General features: G+C 54.4%; 6 protein-coding genes across 6 annotated transcripts; 3 read left to right on the forward strand and 3 right to left on the reverse strand.

Moving 5' to 3' along the window:
* Positions 1-442: 442 nt before the first annotated feature.
* ALG7 (tunicamycin resistance protein) lies at positions 443-2,362 on the reverse strand (the record flags this gene model as incomplete). Its single annotated transcript, XM_053192423.2, has 3 exons — positions 443-1,426; positions 1,499-2,002; positions 2,348-2,362. 3 exons carry the CDS (start codon positions 2,360-2,362, stop codon positions 443-445), a joined length of 1,503 nt encoding a protein of 500 aa, XP_053050187.2.
* Positions 2,363-3,836: 1,474 nt separating this feature from the next.
* N0V96_006957 (uncharacterized protein) lies at positions 3,837-5,812 on the forward strand (the record flags this gene model as incomplete). The annotated part of the gene is made up of 2 exons (XM_053192424.1): positions 3,837-4,043; positions 4,256-5,812. 2 exons carry the CDS (start codon positions 3,837-3,839, stop codon positions 5,810-5,812), a joined length of 1,764 nt encoding a protein of 587 aa, XP_053050188.1.
* Positions 5,813-6,237: 425 nt separating this feature from the next.
* On the reverse strand, positions 6,238-8,271 carry N0V96_006958 (uncharacterized protein; the record flags this gene model as incomplete). Its single annotated transcript, XM_053192425.2, has 1 exon — positions 6,238-8,271. One exon carries the CDS (start codon positions 8,269-8,271, stop codon positions 6,238-6,240), a length of 2,034 nt encoding a protein of 677 aa, XP_053050189.2.
* A 3,656-nt stretch (positions 8,272-11,927) lies between these two features.
* N0V96_006959 (uncharacterized protein) lies at positions 11,928-15,067 on the forward strand (the record flags this gene model as incomplete). Its single annotated transcript, XM_065757873.1, has 4 exons — positions 11,928-12,041; positions 12,098-12,438; positions 12,492-14,526; positions 14,576-15,067. The coding sequence occupies 4 exons, from the start codon at positions 11,928-11,930 to the stop codon at positions 15,065-15,067; spliced, it is 2,982 nt and encodes a 993-aa protein (XP_065613396.1).
* Positions 15,068-18,219: 3,152 nt separating this feature from the next.
* Positions 18,220-19,205, reverse strand: N0V96_006960 (uncharacterized protein; the record flags this gene model as incomplete). The annotated part of the gene is made up of 3 exons (XM_065757874.1): positions 18,220-18,310; positions 18,363-18,919; positions 18,981-19,205. The coding sequence occupies 3 exons, from the start codon at positions 19,203-19,205 to the stop codon at positions 18,220-18,222; spliced, it is 873 nt and encodes a 290-aa protein (XP_065613397.1).
* Positions 19,206-19,969: 764 nt separating this feature from the next.
* VPS17 (Vacuolar protein sorting-associated protein 17) lies at positions 19,970-21,920 on the forward strand (the record flags this gene model as incomplete). Its single annotated transcript, XM_053192428.2, has 3 exons — positions 19,970-20,458; positions 20,528-20,981; positions 21,043-21,920. 3 exons carry the CDS (start codon positions 19,970-19,972, stop codon positions 21,918-21,920), a joined length of 1,821 nt encoding a protein of 606 aa, XP_053050192.1.
* Between the last annotated feature and the right edge of the window lie 5,281 nt (positions 21,921-27,201).

A 27,201-nucleotide genomic window follows, 5' to 3' on the forward strand; every position in this document is an offset into this window, starting at 1 on the left:
TTGCCTCGGCGCGGGACTACTACACCCCTCCCATGACAAATGGATGGCTTTTTTTTTTGCAGCTGGAAAACAGGCTGCCTAAGTTTTCGCTCACATAGTATTGTTCACCTGAAACCATGATTGTGATGTGACTTTTTCTTCTATCTTGATTTCATCGACCATCTTTCAAGAGTGTCGATCTCGGGTCATGCATACCGGCTAACTACTCTTACAGGGTATCTCAATTTCAAACCTCAAACCAAGTTTCTTTATGTATAATACAGACAAACGGCTCTCCTAGCCCTGCCGTCTCATTGCGATGCGAAATCCAGACAGAAGAAAATGAAGCAACAAAAAATCCTCGTAAGGAACGCAATTCCGGGATTGGTGAACAGTGATGAGAAGAACGCGGGGTCCAGAGGTCTCTTTCCTCCGAGGCCTAGCATACACGCAGCAGGGTTGATCAGTATCTCTTGGTCGTCATACCCCAGTTATCCTCCTTAAAGATGAGCAGAGCGAGGCGATGGCGAACAAAGAGGCCAAACAGGCCGACGAAGAGCTGGAGGAAGGTGACCTCCCATGCGAGGCGGTCCTCTCTCAAGGGGCCTCTCCAGACGAGCCACAGGTTGAGCAGGGTGAAGTTGCTCGTCTCCACGAAGCGACCCTTTTCGTCCACCGTCGCTTCCAAAAGGCGCAACTTGGCGAGCAGGTGTAGTCCTTGTGCGACGAGGGGTCGGGGTTGGCGTTCGGGGCTCCAGGGAGTCTTGCTCGTTTCTAGGAGGCCGGTGCGAGCGTTGAATCGGGGCAAGCGGTGACGGGGGCAGGGGATGAGGCCAAAGATTTGGGGCGTCGAGTAGAGGAAGTTGAAGAGCTGGGGGACGAGGAGGAGGCCGAGCGTCTTTGAGAAGTGGCCGAGGATGCCGACGGTCGCGAAGACCATGCCGGAGAAGTAGCAGTACGTGTCGCCGACGAAGACCTTGGCGGGGTACCAGTTGTGCAGAACGAGGGCGAAGGAGACGCCGAGCCACGGGAGGAGGAGGTAGAGGGAGAAGAGGTGAGAGTCGGTTGCCGGGTGGGGGTAGGGCGTGAAGAGGTAGAGGCAGTCGTTCAGGACGAGGAGGAGGGAGACGACAATGCACTGGGAGACCTCGATGCCGTTGATGCCTGCGAGCATGTTGATGGACTGAGGGCAGAACATTGCGATGCAGGACATGTAGATGTAGTAGAGGACGCCGAGGTCGAAGAGCTCGCCGAGGTAGGGCTGGAGGGGGATCGGAATGACGATGGAGGTGACGCCAAAGTCGACAAAGTAGATTACGAGAATGGGGATCGAGGCCAGGCCTGGGATCCACCACTTGTGTCGCCATCGGATGTCGAAGAGGTCGTCGCCAATGCCGAGGAGAGCGGTCGTCTGGAGGGAGATGATTGCGGAAAGGTAGGAGGCGAGCTGGTGGTGTAGGATAGGTCAGCAAATGATTTCTCGTGGTGTTGCGCTCAAGGAGACATGCGGTAGACTGACCTTGCTATGGGGGAAGCGATGAAGGAATCGTCCCTGTTGGACATGCTCGACCTGGAATACAACGTCCCTGTTTCCACCACCGCTAGTGGCGGCAACAATGTCCTTGTAGAAGGGGAAGGGGATGAAGACAATGACGACGAGTAGGTAGACGGCAGCGCAGACGGCACCCATGCACTCGGGCAGCTCGGGGCGGTGGTGCTTTGAGAGGTCGCGACCCTTGAAGCCGGCCTGCTTAAAGACTGGGCCAAGCCATCGGATCATGGAGTAGGCCAGCGCGAAGGCTAGGACTGAGAGGGCCAGTGACGCTATCAGGGGCTCGCCCTCGCCCTGGAAGGCATTGAGGAGGACTGCGACTGCGGCAAAGGAGAGGGCACCCAGGCTCAGGGTCTCGGTTCGGTTGAGGGTCGGAGAGGAGGTTGAAGAGGGAAGCCATCGTGGGCTGTGGTATCGTGGTTTTCTGCGGGCAAGAACGCGCCCACCGTGGTGGTTGTGGTACCAGCAGCTCTATTCAGTTCCCGGGGTCGTTTCCTTTACTTCTTGTAAGAGCCTAGGCTTGGCTGTGGTGCGATTGCATTGTACTCCTGTGCGCAAAGGGAATAGACAGGTGCGCAGGTGGTTTTGTTTTCGGGAAAGAGTGATTGAAGGTGTTACAATGGAAAGAAGAGAAGGTCGCAATGTCAAAGGTTTTGCGACGGGACACAGTTGCAGAAGGTGGAGGAGGGCTTCGTCAGTTTGGAGAAAGAGGTCCCCACTCACTTCCAGGGGGGGGGGGCCGCGTTATCGATGGTGGCTTCCCTTTTCCAGTCTTCTTTTTTTGGAGTATGCGGACGGATAGAGTGTGGAAACTACGCTGAACTTTCCCATGCGGGCACTGGGCTCTCCGGGAGGCTGCGGGGCAGATACGCAGTGCGGCAGTGGGCTGTGGAGGTTCAGGAAGCGTCAGGAAAGGAAGGCAAGGAATCGGCACCCGAAGTGGAGCCGGGGAACGGTTACAACCTAACCTTCCACCTCATTGCACTTGCAGGCTGTTGCAGCTTCTGGTCTGTGCGAGACTTGGCTCTTTCAGTCTTGAAAACTGGAAAGGCGACGCATTGACCAGTGGTTGCGTCTGCTGTCTGTCAGTTGGTTGTAAATAAACTCAATCTCTAAAGTTGATTGATTACAAACTCTACGACTCTTGTTACATTGGTAATTGGAACTTCATCCTTCATCTCCCCGTAGTCCTCTTGCTTACAGGCACCTACACTACAGCTGTATATGCATTTTGGTACAACTTACAATTCCGCCGTGAAAGCTACAGGTACCTTAGATAAGTACATGAAGCTTACAAACACCATTCCAGCTCGCAACCAATGATTACCAGCTGCGGAAACTAAAGCAGAAAAAGCGGAATTAAGCATGCCACGGCAAAGAGATGACGGAATGCCCAACACTGCCGATTTGCCGTACTGGTGGTCAGCCCCGATCCATTGTTCCTCTGCGGATCTCCATGGATAATCCACGGCTCCGTCTCCAACGAACCCCGCGTCCTAGACTCTCCCGTCACCGTCACCGCCTGTCATTGAGAAACATGATCCGAGGTTGGATGTTCTTAGTGTGTACCTTAGTCCTAGAGGTCCACCACACCCTAGCTAGACCCAAACTGCATTTCTTCTCATTCTTTGTGAATCCATACTATGTGTGCCCCTCAATCCCCCGATCCCCAGACCCCAACTATGCCCGCCTCGAAGCGGGTACGGAGATAAAATCTGGAGTTATTAGCCCCGACTCAGAGGGGAGCGAAAACCCCGGCGGCGGAAGAGAGGCTAAAACGCACCTTCCTGCAGGTTTAGCCTGCAAGTCGCAAGGGGGGGTCGGCCGCAAGCTGATGGAAATGGGGACTTTGGGCAGTACTGGTCGAATAACGTTACACCATTCACCTCAACCGATCGTCGCCCTTGCCTTGCCCTCGCGCCCTTCCCTACACATAGTACACAAGGGTAGGTGCGGCAACTGGGGGGAAAAGGAAAGGAGAGGGGGGGGAGTCTCGGGTTAGAATTACTAAAGCAGTTTTCTTTACTGCTCACGCCGTAGAGTCACGGCAGCGCGACTGGATATTATTGCTGGGTGGATAGATACGCCAGGCACGCGGATACGTGCTTGCTCCTCCCGCCGGCTACTACTTCCGGGCCCATTGCTCTTTCCCATCCTCATTCTCAATTTTCCATTCATTCTCTTCCACCTACAAAACCCCTTCCTCCCTGCTTTATAAATTCAAGTGAAATCACTCCCAATTGCTTTGCTCAATCTGTTCATTGAGTGTTCATCCATAGGGATCATCCACTTTTGTTAGCCAAGAATGACGTCCGAGAAGGACGTGGAGACGCCGGCCGGCGCCCACGGGCACCGAGGATCCTCTTCGGAGCAGGGCACCCTGACGGAACGGGACACTCGACAAAAATTCAACGCATCAACCGATTTGGAAAAGGGTGAAAAGACCGAAATGGAAGAGAGAAAGAGCTTCGACGATGTTGAGGATACGCCAGACAGCGAGCCATACCAGGAGGTGAGTTTTCAACCTTCTCTCCAGATGTTCCTGGACAAAACTTTACAAAACTTTTTGCGCCTGCTTAAGAGTCTTGCCAAGGCTCCTTCATCATTGGAACTTTATTTGTATTTTTCCTTGTGACTTGGCTGGGAGTATTCAGCTCTGTTACAGTCTATTTTAGGCTTTTAACCACCTCAAGATACTCGTTCTGTGCTAACTACCATCACCAGGACATCGTCGTCGAACGCATACATACAGGACACTCCCACACCAGCGCAAAAAGTCGCCTCTCCCGCATAGCAAGCCTAGCCTCCTCACGCCGCAAAAAGGAAAAGGAGCAGCTCCCTCCCACGATCCACCCCGTCTCCGACCTCGACAATGGCCTCGTCGGCTGGGACTCCCAAGATGACCCGGCTATGCCCATGAACTTCCCCCAGCGCCGCAAATGGATCATCATCTGGTTCCTGGCCGGCATCACCTTCATGACACCCTTTGCCTCGTCCATCCTCGCGCCCGCCATCGAGTATCTCAATGAGGACTACGGCAACGCCGACCTCACGCTCGGGACGCTGCCCGTGAGCATCTACCTCCTGGGTTACGCCGTCGGCCCCCTGATTCTCGCGCCCCTCTCTGAAATGTACGGCCGTCGGCCCGTCCTCACGGCCGCAAACTTCTTCTTCTGCGCGTGGCTCATAGGCTGCGCCCTCGCGCCCACGCTCAACTCTCTCATCGTGTTTCGCTTCCTCACGGGCATGGGCGGCTCTGGCTGCCTCGCCATCGGCGGCGGCGTCATCGCAGACATGATTCCCATCGCCGAGCGCGGCACCGCAATCTCCATCTGGATGGTTGGGCCCCTCATCGGCCCGACAATCGCTCCCATCGTCGGTGCCTTCGTCGCCCAGGACGTCGGCTGGCGCTGGTGTTCATGGATCGCCTTCATCGCCGCCACGCCCATGGCCCTCGTCATCGCCGTCTTCAATCAGGAGACCAACCCCCGCGTCCTCATCGACCGCAAAGTCGCCCGCCTCCGAAAGGAACTGAACCGGCCCGAGCTCCGTAGCGTCTACGACGACACCGCCCCGGGCGCCGCGCCAAAGTCCACATCCCAGGTCCTCCTCCGCGGCCTCGTCCGCCCCATAAAGATGCTCTTCCTCTCCCCCATCCTCTTCAGCGTCAGCCTCTACTGCGCCTTCGCCTACGGCGTCCTCTACCTCCTCTTCAGCACCATCCCCCTCGTCTTCTCCTCCACCTACGGCTTCTCCGTCGGCACTACGGGGCTCGTCTACATCCCCCTCGGCCTAGGCTACCTCATCGGCATGGCTTGCTTCACCCTCCTCTCCGACCGCACCGTCGTCCGCATGACAAAGGCCAACAACGGCGTCTACGAACCCGAGATGCGCCTCCCGGACTGCATCTACTTCGCCGCCCTCCTCCCCGTCACCTTTTTCTGGTACGGCTGGACCGCCCAGTTCCACACCCACTGGGCGGCGCCCGTCGTCGGCCTGATGCCGTTCGGCATCGCCATCCTCGGCATCTGGCAGCCCATCCAGGCCTACGTCATCGATGCCTACCCGGCCTACGCCGCCTCCGGCATGGCCGCCTTTACAGTCTTCCGCAGCGTCGTCGCCGCCTTCTTGCCCATGGCGGGTCCGTCCATGTACGACGCCCTCGGTCTCGGGTGGGGCAACAGTCTGCTGGGGTTCATCGCCGTTGCGCTCATCCCCGTGCCGGCGCTGATTTATCGGTACGGAGGCCGCTTGCGCAAGTGGCAAAAGTTGGAACTTTGAGGTTGGAGAGAGAGTGTGTGTGCAAGGGTTAAGAGTTTGTTAGATAGACTGGGCTTAGTAAAGGAGAGCGTGATAAGATTGCAAGATACCCATTAGATGTAGAAGTTTTAATCATTCGATAAAATCATCGGTTCGTGTCACTTTGGCCGTGCTTCGTCTCAAATCTTAACAGTGCTGCCGAAGACATAATACCTGTGCCTGACCCCCTGACCCCTGACCCCTGAATGGAGTCGACCTACATTGCAGAGAAGCACTAAAGTCAATGAGTTGAAGATGGAAACCGTAGAAAGCCAAGCTACCAAAGCCACGGGATGTGATCCAAAAAAATCTCATTATCATTATTTATAAACGATATAATGTTCGGCCGTCATAGTCGTCAATAGAAAACCGCCCTTCATTTCCCATGCGTCGGTCACCCCTTGCCCTCAAATGAGCTCCCACTTCATGAGGAACGTCCAAGCCATGCCACATCTCCCCTTCTTGGAGAAATAGTAGTCAGCCGTCATGCCTCTGGCATCCTGCCCGTCAATCGTGGTGATCATGGCCACGCTGACGCTCTGGCCTGGTGCACCGAGGTCGATCGCGTTGACGTCGGCCCAGTGCCAGAACCCATCCGTCTGGATAGGCACCATGTCGTCCTTGCGGCCGTCCCGCCCCTTGATGCTGAGGAACAGCAGCGGGGGCTTTCCCTTGCCGTGCTTCTCCGAGGTCCAGTGCTCGCATTTGTTGGACCACTGGAAGCGCACGACCTGGCCGCTGTGGACGGGAATCTGGAGTTCCTTGGGTTCGACCGTATGGTCCCAAACACCTTCTTCGTATGCGTGCGTGTAGACGATGGGTTTGTCGCCGTGGACTGGACCAATGTAGTATTCTTCCCAGGAGGGGACCCTACCATCGGGGCGGAAGAAGTATCTGTCGTCGCTTGGGTAATGTGACAGGCCGAATATGTCGTTCCTCCGTGTGAATTCGTGCGGCTTGAAAGACTTGGTGTACTCTTTCGTCACATCTGAAACGTTGCCAGCACCCCAGCAGGCGTCGAGCAATTTCCACTCCCCGCCGTCGATTCGTACCGCATTCCACGCATGGCCGTCAGCCTTCTTCGGCGGCGGACGCTCCCCCTTCTTCAGCGCAGTATACCCGTACCCTTTCCCGTGGCCCACCACCGTGATACACTCAAGACCCGCGCGAGTGGCGATTTCCCTATATGTGTCCGCATACCCTGAGCAGACCGCTTTACCCATAAGAATCGTTTCGGCTCCCGAGCGACCCCTAATGTTATTGCCGAAGAAGGCTGCGCAGTCGTAGGCGATATTATGGTGAAACCAGGTGAAAATTGCCCGCGCCTTGTCTGTTAGTGACGCGAAGGGCCCGCAGAGCATTTGCGCCAAGTAGCCCACTGGATCATTCCGAGGGAGTACGTGTATGGGGTATTGGGCAGCAACATCATCCGGTCCGGAAAAGTCACGACAAATCAGACAGTCGTTTGCACGCTCGATTACTTTGGCCGAGACCGCCTCGATTTGCGCGGCACTAGGCCGGGAACTGAGAGGAACGGGAGGAGGTGCGTCATCATTCGGAGTTGGTCGTCTCCCTGGTAGTGGCGGCCGGTCGTTGGCTTGTTGATCCTGGTTTGTCGTCGGGGGCGGTGGCTTAACATAAGCCGCTGGCGGTGGTGGTAATCTTCGTGGCTTTGCCGGTTCTTCTTCCTCCAGCGTCTGTCGGTGAACTTGCTGGGTGGTTGATCTTGAGGTTAATCGTGGGGGCAGTACTGGTCTCTGAGGAGGCTCAATCTGTCGGATTGCGGGAGATGACTTGACCGAAACCAGGGGGAACTTGGGCTGCTGAGCCGCGGCTTCCTTTGCTTGAGCAGCTTCTCGTTCTCTCTTGGTCGGAGGTAAGGGTGGTAGCTTTGCCTGATCTAGGGTGGGAGGCAGCTTTCGTGTTGGGCCATCAATCGAGTGAACGCTGGTGGCCGACGATACGGTTTGGTTCAGGGAGAGAGACGACAGATTAGAGATCTCGGAAGCGTTCGAATTACGGCGGACCGTCAATTGCTGTGTGGATGGCCTCCGCGGGGGTAGAGCTGGTGAGACTTGCTGGGTCGAAGAGCGAGTTGGCAGGGGTGGAGGTGCAATGCGATCCCTGGGGGCTGGTGAGGTTGACGTTTCGACTTGGGATGAATCGGTGGTTCGTCGCGGTAGCGGTGGTGCGGCGGGCTTTGCCGGTGCAGCGGCCTTGTTCGGTCGAGGAGGGATCGAGGGGCTTTTGTGCGGCGTGGGAAGTCCATTTGTCTGGGTGACGGGGAGCGTCTGACTGCGTGGAACAGGACGATTTGTTGGCGGCGGTGGAGGAGGGGGCCTCTTTGCCTTTGCTTCTGGTGCTTGGAAGTTCTTTTGCTGGTTGAGGGCAGCAATTCGTTCAGCCAAGGAGTTGAACTTGGGCTCTTCGACGTCGGCCATGATAAAGTGTCGGGACTTGAGTGAGGGGAATCGAGTGAAAGGCGAGAGTTGGTGTGCCGCAGCTCAAGTGAATGAGAAGTGCGAACAGGTGGTTTGTATAAACGATGGATGAAACAAACGACTGTCGATTATTGGTGTTTACCCCACCAATCCAGTTCGTGTTGAGCGCGGCGCGATGTCCCAATTGAGCAATACGCGGCAGGCAGGCTATTGTGACTGAGTCACGAAGCCCTAGAGGCGATTGGGACTTTTGCGTGGCGGTGTTATTAAGAGCAAAGTGATGATATCGCTGCCGAGCCAGACCTGTAAAGAGCGGGCGAGGGTGTCGAGCAATCGATCAAAGGCCGGACGAGACAGATAAATGGGTTGGAGGGGTACTGCAGACAGCTTTGTATAAATGTGCTTGCTGTCACGGTAATAGTAGTCGAGGTACGAAAGAAAGTAAGCTGAACGTGTGGCTATCGGTGTGGCCCTGGAGCGGAAACGAATGCTAGCCTAGCGAAGGATTGGCTGGAAGACGGCTCGGCCACGGACAAGTGTAATCGTACAGCGACTCTGTACCTCTGTACCAAGCTGATGCGGATAGGTACAGAGATGGATGTGGGGAGTTGAGAGATGTTGGATTGTGGCGATGCTCTCAGCCTTCGGGTTGATTGCCGGTGCAAACAAGGCGAGGATGGGAACGCAAGCACGCCTCAGGCAGTGACACTGGTGGTCGGGCCAGGCAGGCAACAGGAACGGGGCCGTCTGGTAGGCCCACCGGGTCGGAGGTCGGAGACTGGCAGGCGCGGGACGCGAGAAGCTTAGCCGTGACAGGGACGGGGATGGGAACGATAGTGGACAAGAGAAGGATGACGGGAGTGAGTGAGTGGGATACTGCGTACGGTGTCCGTACAAAGCACGAATCGATGAGAAGGAGGAAGGAGGGGCAATGAAAAAAAGAAAGACAGGCGTGAGAAGCCCAACAAGGTTTGCAGGAACCGGGGCCAAACTCGGACTCGACCTAAAGGTTGGTTGCAGGCAGCTGTACGAAGTATCCGTAGTTCCGTAATAAGGTCTGTCCCTCTTTTCCAGGTTCGCAAAGCAGCACAAGCGCGCAAACACGGATCAGGAAACAGCAAGCAGCAAGGGGTGGGATGAGCAATGAGGGAAAGGGACGGGTATCTGCTTTATTTAAAATAGAAGAGACGGGAAAGACAAAGGAGCATGGAGCATGGGGCCATAGACATGGTAGACATGGGAACGCCAGGGCCAGGCACGGCACCCATATCCATGCCTCGCCCCATCTGAATTTGCAGTTCTTGTCTACCTTAAGGTACGGATGCCAGTAGAAGACTAGAAGTACACTCAGAAACGGGAACCTATCTGTACACTGCTAACATCCTACTCAGCCCAGCACTTTACCTGGGAGGTCTGGCCTCTGCTACTATGTACGAGCTAGAGATACGGCTACAAAGTATCTCGTGAGGAGTATGGTACCTGAGACTGCAGAGTACCTTACGCAGTATTAGTGCTAAGAAGGTGGGCTGGGCTGGATCAGTCGGCACAGCCCAGCCTTGCTAGTGGGGGATTGTGGGGATTTCCCCTTAGAGCGGATGCGCTAAGGCCGATCGTCGCCTCACGCTTGCGCCAAGCCTAGCGCTGGACATGTCTTGAATGCGCGGCTGCCTGGTGTTGGATTCCTTTTCGATTGCTTCTATCGTGAGCAGCCCGTCCGCATATTGTGTTGCAATAGGGCGTTCCTTTTGGAGAGCTACGCCGTTGAAGAGGCCGTTTCAAACTCCTATACCGGGCGTCTGCAAGCAGCGACTGAGTCAAAGTACATAAGTATCAAGAGAATTGAGACTTCCTGATGCTGCCCCTTCTCCACATAGGCGTCATTGCGCCCCGTAAAGAACCATGTCTACCGCGGAGATGCGACACTAGTAGACGGCAAACGTAAGCTGCCGTAAAACTTACCGTAGCCAAGACTCCAATCCTAATGCCTCTCTCAGCCTCTCTGTCTCTTGATAGTCATTCGGGTGGATGGTCAATAGAATCTGAACACCAACACATGCCTCCAAATTCCATGATATCTTGGTCTTCTCCTGAGACTCTGGCTCATTGAGTCGACATTCTAGCAATTTTGTAGGTTACCGGAGGTATCTATGTGAGATCATGCAAGTTCGCCAAGGGTCTTGTCTGGTATGAGAGCATATTTACATGGCGGTCTCGTTTGATCATGTTATGATGTCGGGAAGGTGCAGAGCATTGTATCCCCAATAAGCAGAAATGGCCTGGTTATGAGGTTGAGATGATGGGTGCGCGCAGAGTATTCAGCAATGTATGCAACAATGCTGAGTGACTTTCTTTCATCAGGTAGTCGTACTGCGAAGGGCGTAGAGATGGAAGACCAAAGCTGGGACAGTTGAACCGGAACCGGAACCGCAATACGTTGGTAAAGAGAGTGACGAGACATGTCTATGAGGGGTATGTATTTCTATCCGTCCATTGGAATACAATCGGTGGGTACTCCTCAAAGGCCTGAGATGACAACCTAAGTGAAGGAAGCAGACGGTGACTCTACTCCGTAACTTACTACGTAGACGGGAGTTGCAACGGCAGGGAGGTGGAGCCGACTGGATTAGAGTGCTGCGGGCTGCGGGCTGCGGGCTGCGCATGCTGCTGCGAGCCATCACTGAGGTCCACGATACGGTCGGTAGTCCTTGAACGTCAACATGATAGGCGAGACGCTAAGCCCTTTCTCTGCTTCAGGTGGAGGGAATGGCAGCGACTGAGAAGACGGTGAATTTGTGATTGTACGCTTAGTCATCACTGAGGTGGATGGATGGTGGTGCTGTACTCCGTACCTTAGTCCGTACTGATCGAAATTCTAGGGGAAGCTGCTCGCCCGCCAGTGGAGTACCTATGGCTGCGACCTACCGCCCCGTGCACAGGGAAGGGACCCCGGGGAGATCATTGAACACCACCCATTCACCTGCAGGTTCCATGCATCTTTTCTGCCAGTGACCTACACAGTAGGGCCCTTAGGCTGGAGGCTGGAGCCCATGAGCCATCCATCCCTGCCCCTGGGCTCCCTTTGCGCTGTCGGTGGGCCGAAGGCGGGCGCATCGTTCGCTGTCTGGCTGGCTCGCCCCGTCACCTCTCGCCTCCAACACCACCACCTCTTCCCACTGTGACGCTGCACCCTCCGCCTCCGAAGACGCCCCTCCTCCACTCCCAGTCAGTCAGTCAGTCAGTCTCCTGCAAGTCGCAACTATCTACCCGCGCCTAGCCTCGCCTCGCCTTCCATTCCTCAGTTCCTTCCCGTCCACTTGCAGCTTGCCATTGTCCGCTGTCCGTTGTCCGTTGTTCGTTGTCTCCATGTCTTCAAGGGTGTATGTCTCTTCGCCCTCCCCAACATAAGGCAGGCCAAGCCAATACCTCTACTTTTACATTTTCTCACGCAACAAGAGGACAAGGACAGACGTAGAGCCGTCTCCGTCTTCTGTCCATTTCCACAAACTCGCTTGTTTTCCGTTCCAGTCTACTTTTAATTCCGTCTCTAGCATCCTCTTCACTGCGCTTCCGACGACCATTTCAAGTTCCACCCGTCGCGAAATCGAGTTGGCGTATTCCTGCTCCCCTTCCTACCTATGCGCCACACCTCGCCCACGATGGATTCACCCCAGTCTTGCGACAAGGCTACCACTACCGCCTCCGAGCCCGCACCCAAACCTCTCGGCTTTCTTGACCTTCCTCCCGAGACCCAAAAGGACATCTTCAGCCATGTATGCCCCTCCCGTTCGCCTATACTCCATGTTGCAATGCAACTGACCCCTTCTAGTGCTGCCAAAGCGACCTGATTTGCCTCTCCCTCGTCTCCAGACACTTTCGCGAACTCGCTGCCGCCCAGCTGTACCGCAACTTTCACATCGTCTTTCCCGATGAAGATGATCCATCTTTCGACTCACCCATCGACAGCCTGGCTGGTGGCCTCGACACCTTCGTATCGAGCGAATACGACTATGCCCAGCATCTTCGCGATATCTCCCTCGATACCCTCAGCGCTGGCGACAAGGCCGAAGCTGCATATAAGCCATACTTGTACAGCGCCAGCTGCGGCAAGTTCATGAACACATTGCTCTTTCTGACCCTCAAGAATGCCAAGTCCCTCGAGACCTTCAGGTAAGGGTTGGCCTCCATTTGCGCATCGTCACCACTGACAGCTCGGACACCAGGTGGAACATCCGAGTCGAGCTAAGCCGGCCTGTGTACAAGGCGTTACACCAGATTGCGACCCTTAAGAACCTCCATATCCGAATGCAAGCCGGGCCGTCCCTCTTCGAGATCCCTCCTCCACTGCCGTATTCGACGAATTTACCGCCGCCTACATCGACTCAAGGTCATTGGGACCCGTTGCCGGCCTTTTCCTCGATACCGCCCCCGCCGCCTCCCTTCGCAAGCATGTCGTTGAACGTCCCGCCGCCGTACAATCCATCCTCTCTCGGCTCCCACCCTCCTTTACCGCCAGCATTGAAGCCGACACCCAGGAGTAGGCGAAGGATGTCCGCCAACGAGCCCGCAACGCTGGGCGGGTTCCGCAAGCTGAACTCTTTGGTGGTTCTCGATATCGATACTTTGGATACTATCACAGAGATCAAGTCGTGTGTGCGCAATTCGGCGTCGACCTTGGTGAAACTGAAATTGTCCTTCTCGACGTACCTCGCTTTGCAATCGCGAAAGCCGCCTCCGGACACCGATCCTGACGACTCAGACCAGGATGACGAGTTCCAAGTTGTTCCCCTTCCATCAGCGCCCGGTTGGGATGAAGCGAGTGGGCCAGCAAAAGCATTTCGCGCGCAAGAGGAGAGGAAAAGTCAGGAGTCAGTCTTGGGCAGGATATTTGACGTGGAGCCATTCCTCGCAAAGAAGTCACAGCATCGCAAGACTCTGAAAGGGAAGGCCAAAATCGACACCTTGGCTAATACGCAAGAGGCTGGCTCACCTGCCGAAGCCTTCATGAACCGATTGCGAGAGGTCTCGGGTAAACTGATGGCGAGCGTGGCTGAGGGTGATACGGATGATGGGTCAAAGCAAGAGATCCTAGAGATGATCGAGAAAGCCAGCCGGAAGTATCTAGAAGCAGAGGAGGCGAAAGCGGCGACGGAGGCAACGAAGGACAAAGACAACACGGCATCAGCTGAAGCGGGGTCTTCCACTGGTGCAGGATCGTCGTCCGCCGCGACAACCAACGCTCAGCCGGCTACAAATGTGGAGGGTTCGAGCGCTTCTACTACCGGCGGAGATACCAGCATCAAAACCAAGACGACTCCGGCAGCCGATTCCAACCCCGAGGATATCAACGTGGAAGAACCTATTGCTGCCGACGAGGCTGAGGCGATTGAACGGGTTCAGGCTGTTGCGCCTGAGACAAGTTCGTCAACCCAAGAACCTGCGTCGCCTACCACGGTACGAGCAAAGGCCGCATTGGAAACTCAAAAGGCGAACTTTGAAACGCTGGTTGTTCGTCTACAGCACCTGTTATCCGAAGCTACAAGTCTCCAGGAGAAACTTGAGGATCTGCGAAACACGACTAGTGCTTTCGACCGGGACCATATTCGATATGCCGAGAATCAGTTGCAGGGATTTTACCGCGATATCGAAAACGTTCGATCCGAGTTGAATGCAACCGAAGCCGAGATTCGTGAAGTGGAGAAGCAAGTCAACGGCATAGCCACGACAGCACATGGCGAGGACGAGAGAATCAGCGAGTATATCCGTTCGACCAGAGGTGTCGCCCTGCGATCCTTCAGTGTTCACCTCATCCCAGTCAAGGCCTCTGTGTTCAAGGCAGCCATTGACGTTAGAGTGTTGAAGAGGCTGACGTTGCTAAATGTCGGCAATCAAGCTCCCATTTGGACCATGTTGACCAAGGAAAACAAGGCACAGCCGCTCCCCTTGCGCAAGATCTTCACAGATAACGTTTCCATGTCTTTCCTGACATTCGCATCACAATTGGAGCAGATCACGGAGTTGTTCATGCTTGAGCGGTCGTTCAAATACAAGCCTGAGAGCTTCGCGCCCAAGACCAATGTCGTCATGGACCAGATCCGCCGTCTAGTTCTCAAGAAGCACATGCCGACCCTAACTCGACTGATGATCAAGAACGATTCTCAAATGAGCTGGGATCTGGATGAGAAGGCCATGCTGCTCATTTGCAACCGCGGGAAGCAACTCGAAGAGCTTGCGGCCTCGCTTGGCATTCGCGCTATGGTAAGTTGTCGGAGATGTTGTGCGTGTTCAAAACTAACCAATCTCCTAGCACACTTTCATGCAGCACCTCGGAGGGTTGGTCAACCTTCGAGCTCTGAACGTCATCTCGTTCAGAAACGATGATACCTGCGTCTGGGTGATGCGCGAGACCCGGAAGTTCCTCGTCGATAACCTGAGCCACCACCCCCACCTGAAGCTCGAATGGATCTCGATCGACGATGATCGGGTTGAGCGCATCATCCGCCCGCCACCGCAGACACCGGCTGCCAAAGCCGAAGAGAAGAGAAACAAGAAGGGCAAGAGCAAGCCTACTGGCTCTGCTTTTGGCGCCTTTGGTGGCCCGGGCACCTCTACTGGCTCAGGTGCCCCGAGTGGCTTCCCACCGCTGCCTATGCCGGGGTGGGAGACGGATAGCGACAGCGACGACGAAGACACCGATATCGTTGCGAACACCAAGCTGGAAACCGTTGAAGGCGTCCATTTTTATGATGTTTGGGACGTCCGTATTTTCAAGAAGGAAGTCATGGCCGGAAGGCTATGAATGAGGCCTTTGAAGGTTCAGGAAGAGAGTTGACAACGGAGAGCAGGAGAGAGAGAGACGGGGTTAAAAAAATGTGGTGGAAGAGCTGTGGGCCTGGAAAGAATATGTAGCAGACGAAACGGCGTTCATTGGTTTCACTTACTTGGATGGGTTCATCTGGGCAATACCCGGCACTAAAGGGAATCAAGGCCTGGCGCAATATGGTACGGAAACGGGTCATTGGGGGGCAAGGAAGACATATCTTCAGGTTGTCCCAATTTACCCATAGCGTAAAGTAGCGCGACCTCTTTTTTTAAGCATCATTGGGCGGGCTTACATTTCCCCTTGCCATGTTCATATCATAGGCCAGTCAATTGTGAGACTTGTGTAAACTTTGCTATTATGCCATGTTGGCTTCCGATGGCAATCCCCATCCATCCGTCCAAGTCAGTATTCCGTTTCCGGGTGCTCTCTTCCAAGTCAAGATCGTCTCTCCAGAAACCTTTCTTCATCTTGATATCGAAAAGCCGAGCTCTCTCTCTCTCTCTCTCTCTCTCTCTCTCTCTCTCTCATATGCTACCCGAACAATGCTCATCAATCCCGGTACGATAGCCCCGGCGCAAACACATGATACTCCTCCGGAAGAGTCCTTACTTTATAAGGTAGGATGCGCCTGATTAGTTACCTCTTCTGACCTTACGACGGCGCGCCTCAGCTCGTCGTTGAGCTCGCGGGACGTCGAGGGACGTGGACATCGTTTTGGCTGAGGAGGTAGGCTGCGTCCCACATGTCGTTGTAGGCTCCCTCGCCGAGGTGAGTGGTAAGCGTTTTCGACGTGGAGGGAGTGGTAGGCGTTTCGGGTAAGGGAAGGGGGAGGCGGTGATGGTGGGGGAGAAGGAGGCGGAGAGGTAGGTTGTGATGCGGTCCTGTGCTCTGTGAGGGAGGCGAGGGAGATGTCGTCGGAGAGGTGGTAGTGGTTGTGGGCGCGGGCTTACGTGATGACGAGAGAGAGGTTTGCCAGGCTGGGAGGAGGGTTGTCTGATGCGTTGAGGGTTGTGAGTGTTGTTGTGATGTAGGTTCCCGGTTTAAGGGGTTCAATGTTGGCTTCTGTATTTTCCCCCCATTTCCATGAAGTATCCTGCTCTGGTCAAGTTGATACGGACAAGTCAAAGGGATGGAAGACCGGCTTGGTTCACCAAAGACACGATGTAGATAAGAGCATGAACTAGACCAAAGGAGGTTGATGATTTCTTCTTGGATGAGAAGGCCAACAGGGACTAACGACAAACTCCAAAGCGAGGATGAAAGGGAAGAGGTGAGAGGAGATTTACTGATCATTTTTTAGTCTTCTCAATACGCTTCTCCGTAAGTTCAATATCACCGTTCGGATCTGCGTGGCTTTGTGCGAGACTATGGATTCGTTGACCTGGTATGCGAGAATCGTGTAGATACAGACGAGCAGGACAATGTGCGCGAGAACTAGATGCAGTAGCATATTTGTAGCTGTACGGGGCCGGTGAAGATTTTTGCTTGCCCTCCCTTGATGAAGTCGGTGATGACGGAGCGCTGGTCAATGGATTGGGTGAGGGGTTTTGGGTGAGGTTTTGATGATGATGGTTATTGTGAAGAGGGCGTGGAGGTGAAGTCCGGGGTTTCTGTCTTGAATTTGTTGAGTTGGTTGAGAATAGGGGGATTAAGGATTGAGAGAGTTATTGATGAGAAGGGATAAGTGAGGATGTGTGTGTGTGTGTGTGTGTATGAGTGAGGGAAGATGGATGTGGATGAGGTGAGAGATGAAGGGGTGAAAGCTGAGAGGACGAAAGGTAGGAAGAATGAAGTTTGATTCTTGGAAAAAGGGCGGGCTGTGAAAATATTCAAGTTTCTAGAGTCATGTGGCGTGTGGCGGGTGCCCCTAGGTTAGAACGTTTGAGCTTTTGCTCGCAGATACACTAATTGCCTCCCGAGATCGTATCTTGAATGCCTTCCCTTGACCAAATGAGAGATGTCTTCATTGTGACACCAACCTGGAGATAAAAGGTAGTCGAGTGGCAGGCAGGTGGGCAAAAGGGAAGATGCTGCGTCAACCTCCTCGTGTCGTAGCCTCTCTTCTCTATCCAAGCCATCTGAATATCTTTCCGGTAATTCATAGGCTTGAGACAATCCAACAGGTTCGTTGATCTAGGAGCCTGCAGACCGTGGAAGCAATGTATAGATGTTTCAGATGATAAAAGAAGTCCGCTCAGAAGAGGTAGAGAAAAGAAGAAAAGCCAAGACATCCCAAGAATCCATCACCGGCATGGCTACATCTCTCGGCGATTATCGTGATGATCATGCTGGGATCCTACGTACTCGATTTCGTAGCCTATCGAGTAAGGCTGTAGGGGGTAATTGTTGTTGATCGAAGACTAGGTAGTCCATCACCCAGCCATTTTGCCCTGCAACCATTGACCTAGTAGGACGCCTTATATTACTGGAAGGGGAGAAAAGAAGAAAAAAGGACTCCATAATAGGGAATCGAACAAAAGGTTAAGCGATCGTTCGACTTGACTTCGGAAGAACGGGTTCCACTGGCGCCCCCTTAGCCCCTCGGCCAAGTGTCCCAGATCACTTCTATTGATGATGGGTCGGGATGAAAAGAGTCCCAAGTACCCTTCGTGTAAGGTAGGTAGGTAGGTACCTTAGGCATACAGACCGAAACGGAGTAGAGGGTGCCTGGTATATGGGGTTGGTTCACGATGTATTGTGGGATGAATATACGTGTGGACACGGGACCGCGTCCCTCACCTCAGGGTGCTGCCATTCGAGTAGCATGCGGTTGAATTATATGACAGGAACGTACATATTGCTAGTAGTCTTAACAACACCATTAGAGCCACAGTACTTACGGCTTTTCATGGCTTGAATAGATCGAGTTGCCACTTTGCATTGTTCACTTGTCAGACTTCTCAAGACAAGCATAATATCAACTAGCAGCCTCAACTCCTCCCCTGACCAGAGCGTAGAGGGGCAAAGCTACTACTGTCGTGCGGCGATATTATTTTCTCTTAACAACTCTAAAGTTACGCTGGAGATGATGCAAGATACAATATAGATCAGGGGGTGACATAGCAAGTCAGGTTTTTGTTTGGGTATCAATCTTCTATCCTCAAAGCCGCCAGAAATTCATCACCGTTTTATGCCGCCTTCTGATCCATGAGCGCCATAATCTCATCTTCCTCATCCCCTTCACCAGCCCTCCGCCTAGCCTCCCTCTCGATCCCAACTCTGGTAATCATACCACCAGCAAGCATCCCAGTCTCTTTCACCCCCAACCCACCCCGCAAGACTCCTCATCCCCACAACCAGGAATCCAAGCTCCTCTCTCTCGACATCGAAAACCTCCCACCACGCCACCTCGGGCATCTTGGCCCCGGCCTCCCGAGCGGCAATATACACCGCCGCTGTCGCGAGCGCGTTGGGCTGGTGCGTCAGGTACAGCATCTGCGGGCTCAGCAGCGCCGTGTTGAGGTGCGCGACCACTCTGCCCGCCACCTCCGCCCTCGGCTTCCCGAGGAAGTCGAGCGCCTGGAGGTACGTCACCGCCAGCGCGTGCGGCAGCGCCACGGCCGTGTCGAAGCCCAGGGCCCAGAGGATCCGCGCCTCGGCGGCCAGCATCCGCGTCTGGAAGGCGGCGTACTCGCCTTCCGTTTGGTAGTACGTCGTCGGGTCCGGGCGGGGCCGCTTCTTCTTCGGGTCGTTGTCGTCTGGTGGTTCGCCGCGGAAGAGGGTGGAGGCTGGGGAGAGGAGGTAGGCGTACACGTTTGAGACGTCTCGGGTTGAGCGTGGGACGGGTCCCATTTTGGCGACTAGGTAGAGGGCTGCGGCGGAGACGTCCTGAGAAGAGGCTTGTTAGTGGAACTCAGGATGATGTATGGACTGGTTGCTTGCGACTCACGCTGAATTCTCCTGCCATTGGCGACTCGACGAGCCAGTATCGCGCCAGTAAGACATTTGCCTGTGCCGTTGTCGATTGCGGCAAGTCGAGCAGAACACCGGCGGCCTGTGTCAGGCACTGCGTCGCATAGAATATGACATCCTGGAGGTCGGCTGGTAGTGAGCTGAAGGAATTGCGCTTGTAGAGCTGCTCGGCCGTGGCCAGGGTGTTGATCATATGCGCCATGGTTTGCGCCCCTGGTATGCCCGTCGTCTTGGTGGTCTTTGCACCTTGTAACGGTATAAATCGTCAAATATCTGTCGTCGCAAGGCTGGAAAAGAGTATTGAAGTTTCGAGGTCGCTGCGATTCCAGTGTTCCTATTGGTCAAAGCTGAAAGCTGTCAAGGGAAAGTTAGGCGCGATGTCTGCTGCGCGTGTGTCGTCACTTTTCCCAAGGCGAGAGACAGAACCCGGCCGGAAACAACTGGAGGCGCACCTTACTAAGGTGCTTGGGTAGGCTGACTGGCCCGAGCTTCTTCCAGGTTGCGACCAGAGGACGTGGGGACGCTAAGCCAAAGCGGAGGATTAGTGGGACTTCGCTGCTTCGGGGCTTTGGGTAGGCTCTCTGGCTCTCTGGCGTACCTGAGGCTTTGAACTGAGGTGGTTACGAGCCAATTCAAGGCAGCTGCGTGGAGAAAAGGTCCCCTGGCCGTCTGGACATCACGCTCGCATCCCGCCTCAGCTTGCGAACGACACGAGAGCGATTATACGGACCATCGTCTACACCTCCGGACCACTATTCTCCGGCCCACGACGAGGACTGTTACCTTTCGACACTGGTCAATGGATGGGCTCATGTGCCGAATCCCCAAATAACCATCTACACCCGTTCCCTCTTCCCCGCATCGGCTTTGTCGGCCAGTCGTGATCCGTCCACGCAACCCGACGACATCATCGATCGCACCTCTCTGCAGACGACGAACAACGACGACTAGTACACCGCCGTGATCATGGACTACAGCGCCTCTATCCACGAAGAGAGCGGCGCATCGCCCTGGGGAAACTCCCCAGGCTCTTCACCCCGGGCCAACCAGACCAACTTCTCGTCTCTTGGTGCTGACCTCGGCGGCGACCCGGCAGGATCCCCCTTCAACTACTCACCGAGCCCCGGCAACGCAACCCCGCAGGACCATCAGGAGGGCTTTGGCGGCGAACAGCAATACAGACGGCCAGACACCGCAAGCAGCACCCAATCGACCACCGAGGTGGAAACACAGGAATCGAGGACCGAAATAGGCTCAGAAGCCCGCTCCAGTGGCGATGGTCCGGGACCTGAGCTGCCTCAAAAGTCGCAAGAACAAGGTGGCCCCGCAGTGGCGGGCGGTCAGGCTCAGCAACAGCCGCGCAAGCCTCAGCAGCCTCAGTTCAGGCTACAGGCCAAGATCACCGGTCTCGAGCGCACCGGGAAGAAGGACCCCATCTTGCGGTTCGATGTTCACGTAAGGATCATCCCCTCTCCCCTTTGGCTGCTGCCATGTGGTGGAAGATGATTGTCTAACACGCCGTAGACCAACCTTCCGAGATTCCGCACCACTCAGTATCGCGATGTACGCCGCTTCCATTCCGAATTCGTCAAGCTTGCGGAGCACCTGATTTCTGCGAACCCCGAATGTCTGGTACCTACCGTACCGCCCGCCGTGACTTCGGCCGGTGCTGGCACGGACGAGGACGAAGCCCGCGTCAAGGCCTTATTACAACGATGGTTCAACTACGTGTGCAGCAACGAAGTCCTTATGAGGGACGATGAGATGGTCCTCTTCGTTGAGAGCGATTTCGGGTACAGCCCCATGGTGAAGATGAAGCAGCCGGCGACGGGTGTGCGCAGGAAGATTCTGAAGCAGTTTGCTCCCCCGCCGGACGACACTCCGGAGCTCCAGGAGGCTCGTCCGATTGTGAAGCTCTTCTACCTTGGAACCATGGATGCTGGCCACAAGGTCGATAAGCTCGTCAAGTCTCGTCGAGGTAAGTCTACGTCAATCCTTCCCAATAACGCGCGGGCATTTGCAGGTCTGATATCATCTAGGTCTGGGATTGGCTGAATCCGACTTTGGCGTCAAGCTCGGCTCCATGCATATCCAAGAGCCCCATCAGGGTCTCGCCAATGCCTATCGTAAGCTGGGCAAGATCGTACAAACCGTCGGTGACTATCACGCTGCGCAAGCTACTGCGGAAGCCACCACCATCGGTGATCCTTTCCAGTACCACTCCCAAGACTCGTTCGTGGTCAAGGAGTCACTCACAAACCGCCAAATCCTCATTCGCGAATTCCTCCAGGCACAGGAGAACACACGTAGCAAGCTCAATGCCGCCGATCGTCTGAAGGCGAGCTCCAATGTAAGACGCGAGAAGGTCGATGAGGCCATTACAGCCCTCGATGACGCCCGCCAAAACGAGACCTACCTCTACCAAAAGACGACTCGTGTCACGCAAAATCTCGTACAGGAGCGTCGAAAGTGGTTCGCAAGAACTGCAGCGGATCTTCGGCTCAGCATCAGAGAATATGTCATTCGCGAGATTGAGGCGGAGCGACGTGCTCTCGCCGTCCTCGAGAGCGTGAGACCAGACATCCGCGCCATTGACGCATCTGGCGGTCTGAGTCGACTCGGACGCGAGGCTCACCCTCCCGTCAGAAGGGCCAGCGTGGCAGCCAGCCAAGGTCCCAAGGGTGATGCATGGAGCGGTGTTCCACGACGCACCGACACGCTCAACCGCAGCGTGTCTGGCAGTCTTATGGGCGTCCCCGAGGACGGTGAGGGCGACGACGGCCAGGGTGCGGGGCAGAACAAGGGCCTCGGCGCAGCGGGCGGCCGGGCTAGCTTGTCCGGTGTGGCAGAGGAGGACGATGAGGACCGAGTGGATGCGAGAAACGCGGCGAGCCGATTGGCGACCAGCACTTTCTGATCGAGTCGACCTTTGTTTGTGAGGTGCGGGTGAACGCGCGAAGCCGCTCCTCGGAGGGGGGAAGGGAGGGAGTGAGTAGGGGGAAATTCTTGGACCGAGACCTTTTTGTATGGAGGCAGAGCTTCGGGGCAGGCATTTTTCTTTCTCCCAAAAAAGCTCGTATGATGTGTAATGTTGTATCCGTCCTGTTTATGCTCCCATACACATAGATTCCCAAAGTATGAGCCTTGCTTTTTTTTTTTCCTAGCTTCGGCTTCTCTCTGCACTTGAACATGTATGGTTTGCATCCGGTGTGTGAACTTGACTCGCCTACTGTTTGTGAGAGACAATATCAAAAAAAGAGGGAGGTCTTGTTGAGGTGGTCTTTGGCGATGACTCTGACAGGATGCAGCGTCACGACGGAGATTCTGAATGGATGACTCGGCGTGCGTGTGCCGGTGGCGGTAGGCGGTGAAACGTGACTCTGCCTGAAGGCAGGCAGGCAGGCTGGAGGGAAGGAGGGAGAGAAAAAATCCCCTTGACTATGACGCGAAAGCAAAGCAAGAGCAACAAAAATAATGGTGGGCACTGTTTTTTTTTTTTTTTCTTTTGGCAGCCATTCACGTAATAACAGACATCCTAAGGAAATGCGCCGGGTGTTGCGCTAACATGCGATATCTCCCTCTCGCTCACTACTGCATCGTCGGTATCCATCTCGTAGCGGTTGCAGTGAAGGCACATGGTATACAATAGTATATGACATGGGACATGCACGGCAGATGTCGTGTCCCCCCCCCCTCCTCCTCCATTCCTCCATCCCCCTCACCCACTGACTCAATGATCAAATCCAACTCACTCCGGTTTCGGCTTCGGGAAGTTGATAATTTTGCCTGCCCATTGTCCGAAGGATGGACGTTTGCCGTCTGTTGACTTGGCTTGGCTTGGGTTTGGTCGATTGGCGGTGAGGTGTGAGTCAAGGTATGGAAGGCAGGCTATATTATACGACCGGTGAGTTACGCGGATGCGGGATGCGGATGCGTATATGTAGTGTGGGTGTAGGAGAGTTTCTATTATAGTACGGCCGAGGAGCAGGTATATTCGCAGCTGCTTGGTGGGCGCCATAATGACTGAAATGCACATGCTAGCTTCACACTGGGGAAAGGGGGCAAGATTCACATGTCGTTCGTTGGTATAAGGTAATTGAGCGACGACTGAGGCGGTGGCTGCAGGTAAGATGTCTTCGATTTGATGGTGTTCTGTTCAAAGGTAGGTACTGGCACCGCACCCGGACGCCTATTGGAATTTTTTAATTTTTTTTTGCTCCCCTCTTCCTCGCACCATCCACGACCTTTGATACAAGAAATTTTGCTTGTGTCTCTTTTCTGACAATTGCTTCTCAGCGAGCGAATCACCCACCGTCTGGCATCGAAGGCCCTGGATTGGCTGATGAAGCCCTTTCCAGCGGTCTGAGAAATGTCTTGAATGTGTCGTGTCATCGCCGTATCCCATGCAACGTCGTTGGCCGTTGGAACTTTAAAAGCATGCCGAGGAAGCTGAATGCAGCTGATCGGAACACATATTGCTTTTTAGCTCATGCTGTTGCCGGTACTTCTCAGCCCTCGTTTCCGCGTTGTCAGCCTGGCTAGACTCTTCTCTTCACTCAAGTACTTCGCAAGTTCGAGTGGCCTAGCAGACGCTGTCAGCGTCGGTTTCTGGAACGGATGCGTCAGCCAGTTTTCTCTTTCTAATTCATCTCGCATTTCCGTCAGCGATGCGAGAAGTGTTTTACTCGATTCCAGAGATCCGGTAGATACACTCGCTGACATGCCTAGGCAGACGATGTACCTGCGGAGAGCCCGTGGCCTAGTGAGGTCGCATCGTGCTATGCTTCCCCAATCGTCCCATCCGGCTTTTGGGATGGAAAAGTTCCATCAAGGTCAATAGCCGTCAGGACACAAGTTCATTACTCGGCAACTACTTCGGCAGGTGTCAATAGCTAAACATCTGCCTTGGAGCTGAAGTCCGAAGTCTGGAGAAAATCGCCAGTGATGGAATGATTTCAGGCTCCGCTGGAAAGTGGCCTTCGTCGTCAGTACTGCAATGGCTTCAATTCCCTGCAGCTAAAAAGGAAAGAATCTTGGCTCCAGATGTGTCAACACCGTTCATTGGTAGACCGGACAACAATTCCGTGAACCGTGCTGCTTGTTGTCGCTGCTGTCGCTGGTGATATCAGAGACCTGACGAGACATTCGTCCTAGGACCTGCTCACGCTCGTCTTCGGCGACATCATTAAACAAACACCCTCCTATAGGATGACGTGACGGGCGTCCCTTTACTCCTTTCGCATACCGATAAGGGGACGGCATGCTCATCAGTATCACATAAACCCAGGTAAGGCCTCGCGCATGGCTTCTCTTCAGGTAGACATGACGAAGAGCTCCACTCGACACTCCTTTGCATGGGCCCTGGGTGATGCCATGCGTTCCGATTGCGTGAGCATGCAGGGTTTCTCCAAATTGGAAAATCGTCTCCAATTTTTGTTTGGGACTGAGTATCTGCTGGTTGCCATTGAATGTGATATCCAAGCAGCTTGCGGTTGCGGATACGCGAGATTCTTGACTCTTTCAATACTAAGCACTGACTGAGTCGTCAGGCAAACCAGCTCCTGATTCATTCCGCATCTGTCTAACGGCAGAGGAGTAGATCTTGCCGTGTTGAGGGTTGCGTTGTCGGCTCAGGCTCTCCGTGTAATAGTGCACTTGGAGATCACTCGTTTGGGGTTGAGTAGAGTAGTGGGTGTTTCTTCAAACATCTTGCGCGCATCAGAGATGCGGGCGCCGTACATGCTGGTTCTATCGACAGAAACAGTAACCGGGTGATCAGCTCTTGAATGTGTCTCTGAGCTTGCGAAGCGCAAAAGATGACATTGATATCTCACACTGGTCCTTGCCATCAGGATGGGCAGTTTCCGCGTCCGTGTACGGAAATGTGTACGAGCGGCATTGAGCTCGAATCGATCGGCTTCAAACGACTTTATCCAGCACCCATGAGTTTTTGGCCAGGCGAGGCTTAGCCAGGCACTGTGCTTCAATTACTACGCCATATCAAAATAGGCGGCATTGCCACCTACATTGTCGGAAAATTGTGACATGCCAGCTCTTGTTTTGCAGATGCTTCGCTGTTAGGGCAATATAGCGTGAGCAAGTTAGAAGGCCGCAGTCTGTATCCTTAGTCTGACTTGACAAATGAGTGCAATAGCAGAAATCCGGGCAGGGTTTTGCATGCCGACTGCGGATGCGTCAGAAGTTGCGGATCAGGATAAGGTACGGCCATTCATGAGTTGCAGCTGTGGGCTTTCGAGGACTTACAAGGGCTGGGGTCAGGGCCAGCCATGCGCAGCGCCTCGCTATAGGACCGGTAAAATGGAGGTGCGCATGCAGTGTGTCCGCATACCATCCGTCGGCCCACGCTCTCTGGAGAACTTGGACCTAGCCACTTGACCAGGTTGGCGAAGACCGACCTGAGTGCTGGCAGAAAGCAAATAAAGGTGCTACAGTCGCAGTGCCTGCACTATGTGCTGTTGCATAGGCTTTGATCGATGGAGATATGCCAAACTGAAGTTGAGGTCCGAGGGATGATTTCTGGCCACGAAGGCGTCACAATGAGAAGGCCTTGCACGGAACTGTTCGAGGAAGCGTTGACTTCTTGGAGGACGAATTGCTTCCGACATGATCTGGTTCGGCCGGTTAGAGCCTCGGCATCGTGTTCTTGTGCCGTCGTTTGTTGCTAAGAATCATTGTTGCAAGGATAGGTGTAGGTAAGGCCCTTGAAGGCCCCATCAACTGAGCCGGGGTCCAACAGATGGGGCTTTCGTTCCATATCCCTCCCCTCAGAGGAATCCGCCGGGGGGTCTTTGCCGCCGCGGCCAGGGACCTGGAGGGCATACCATCACAGCGGGCCCTTACGTGCAGGAATGAGTGCGCAGCTCAATGTGAGGTTATGAGCTCTGTGAAGAGACCTGGCGTTCGGTAGGTTTCTTCGACCGTAAGCAAGGCGCAAGAGTGATGTTTCCGTCTCCATGGCAAGAAAGAGCAGTTGTTCAACAGAGGCCGCTTAGCAGTGTATCTCTAGCTGATAAGTTGCTGGTCATCTCAAGCGATCGACGTAGGAAATGGTTCGCGACATCGAACCATGACGCTTCGCTAGCTCGGGACGGGCGATGGCCTCCAACGACCGATAGCGTCCTCATTCCGCGGAACGAACGGGATGTGCGCCACCGTCGGCCAGGACAGGGCAAGATAGATGCTCTGCCGTGCCGTACAGCATATGCCACAAGAAAGTGACGAAGGATGGGCGGCCTTGAGCACCGAAGCTGGTGTAGGGCGGTGGCTCCAATTCTAGAACGTATCCGACGGCTGGTTGATAGGGTGGTTCAGCCAAGACGATGGGATGCAGGCGGCAACAACCATGCAGCGCCGCGCGTATGCGGCCGCGGAGGGAGAGAGGTTCAAGGTCCCAAAGATGCAAATTCGCTCCATTTCAAGACGAGAGGTTTGTTAGAATGGCAAAACGTGTCGTCAAGGGGAACCGAAGGTGTTGAAGTACGGACGGATGAAGTCGAGCGGCACAGTTTATGTGCAGCAGAGGAAAGGAAAGACCTACTCCGTATGGAGTACTCTCTAGACGATGTAAGTAAACAAGGAAGGTCCCTACCTACCATGACACCCCGCCATCCGAACTATTACGTGATTATGTAATTTGAAGGAAATCATGAATGTGCCTTATCCGAACCTTCATTTCCTACAACCCAAAAAAAAACCACTCCTCCCTAAGTTATACAGTAAACAGAAAGTGCGAAACTTGGAAGAAAGGCAATCAAGGATCGTGAGAGGCAAGAAGGAAACCTAAAAAGTCAATCTTTTGATTTCTCCGCAATACTTCCTCGCTACGTCGTATGTAAAGAGTATCTTGGACTTGATCACACCTTTTTCTGCTCCTATCGATGCAAACTTGAAGTTTACGACATTCTGCCTGCTCTCCTTCAGTTCTAACCACCAAATGGACAAATCACTTAGCCCTTACCTTACCTCTTTACTCAATCAAATTGCACTGAACGTATATTGATGGAACAGCTCGCCCCATTGGCCACAAAGAATCTCAACCCTTCGACGGCCGAGTATCCGACTGGACCCCCCTGGGAGGATTCTACGCATTCAATGAGGGCCACGAATCGTTGCTTCGTTGCGAATCTCGTGCGGAACTCCAACTTCGACTAGCCAACTACGTCGTTTCTCAGTACCCT

This window comes from Colletotrichum fioriniae, assembly GCF_027942845.1.
Source record: "Colletotrichum fioriniae strain IMI 355084 chromosome Unknown scaffold_8, whole genome shotgun sequence".
NCBI lineage: Eukaryota > Fungi > Ascomycota > Sordariomycetes > Glomerellales > Glomerellaceae > Colletotrichum > Colletotrichum fioriniae.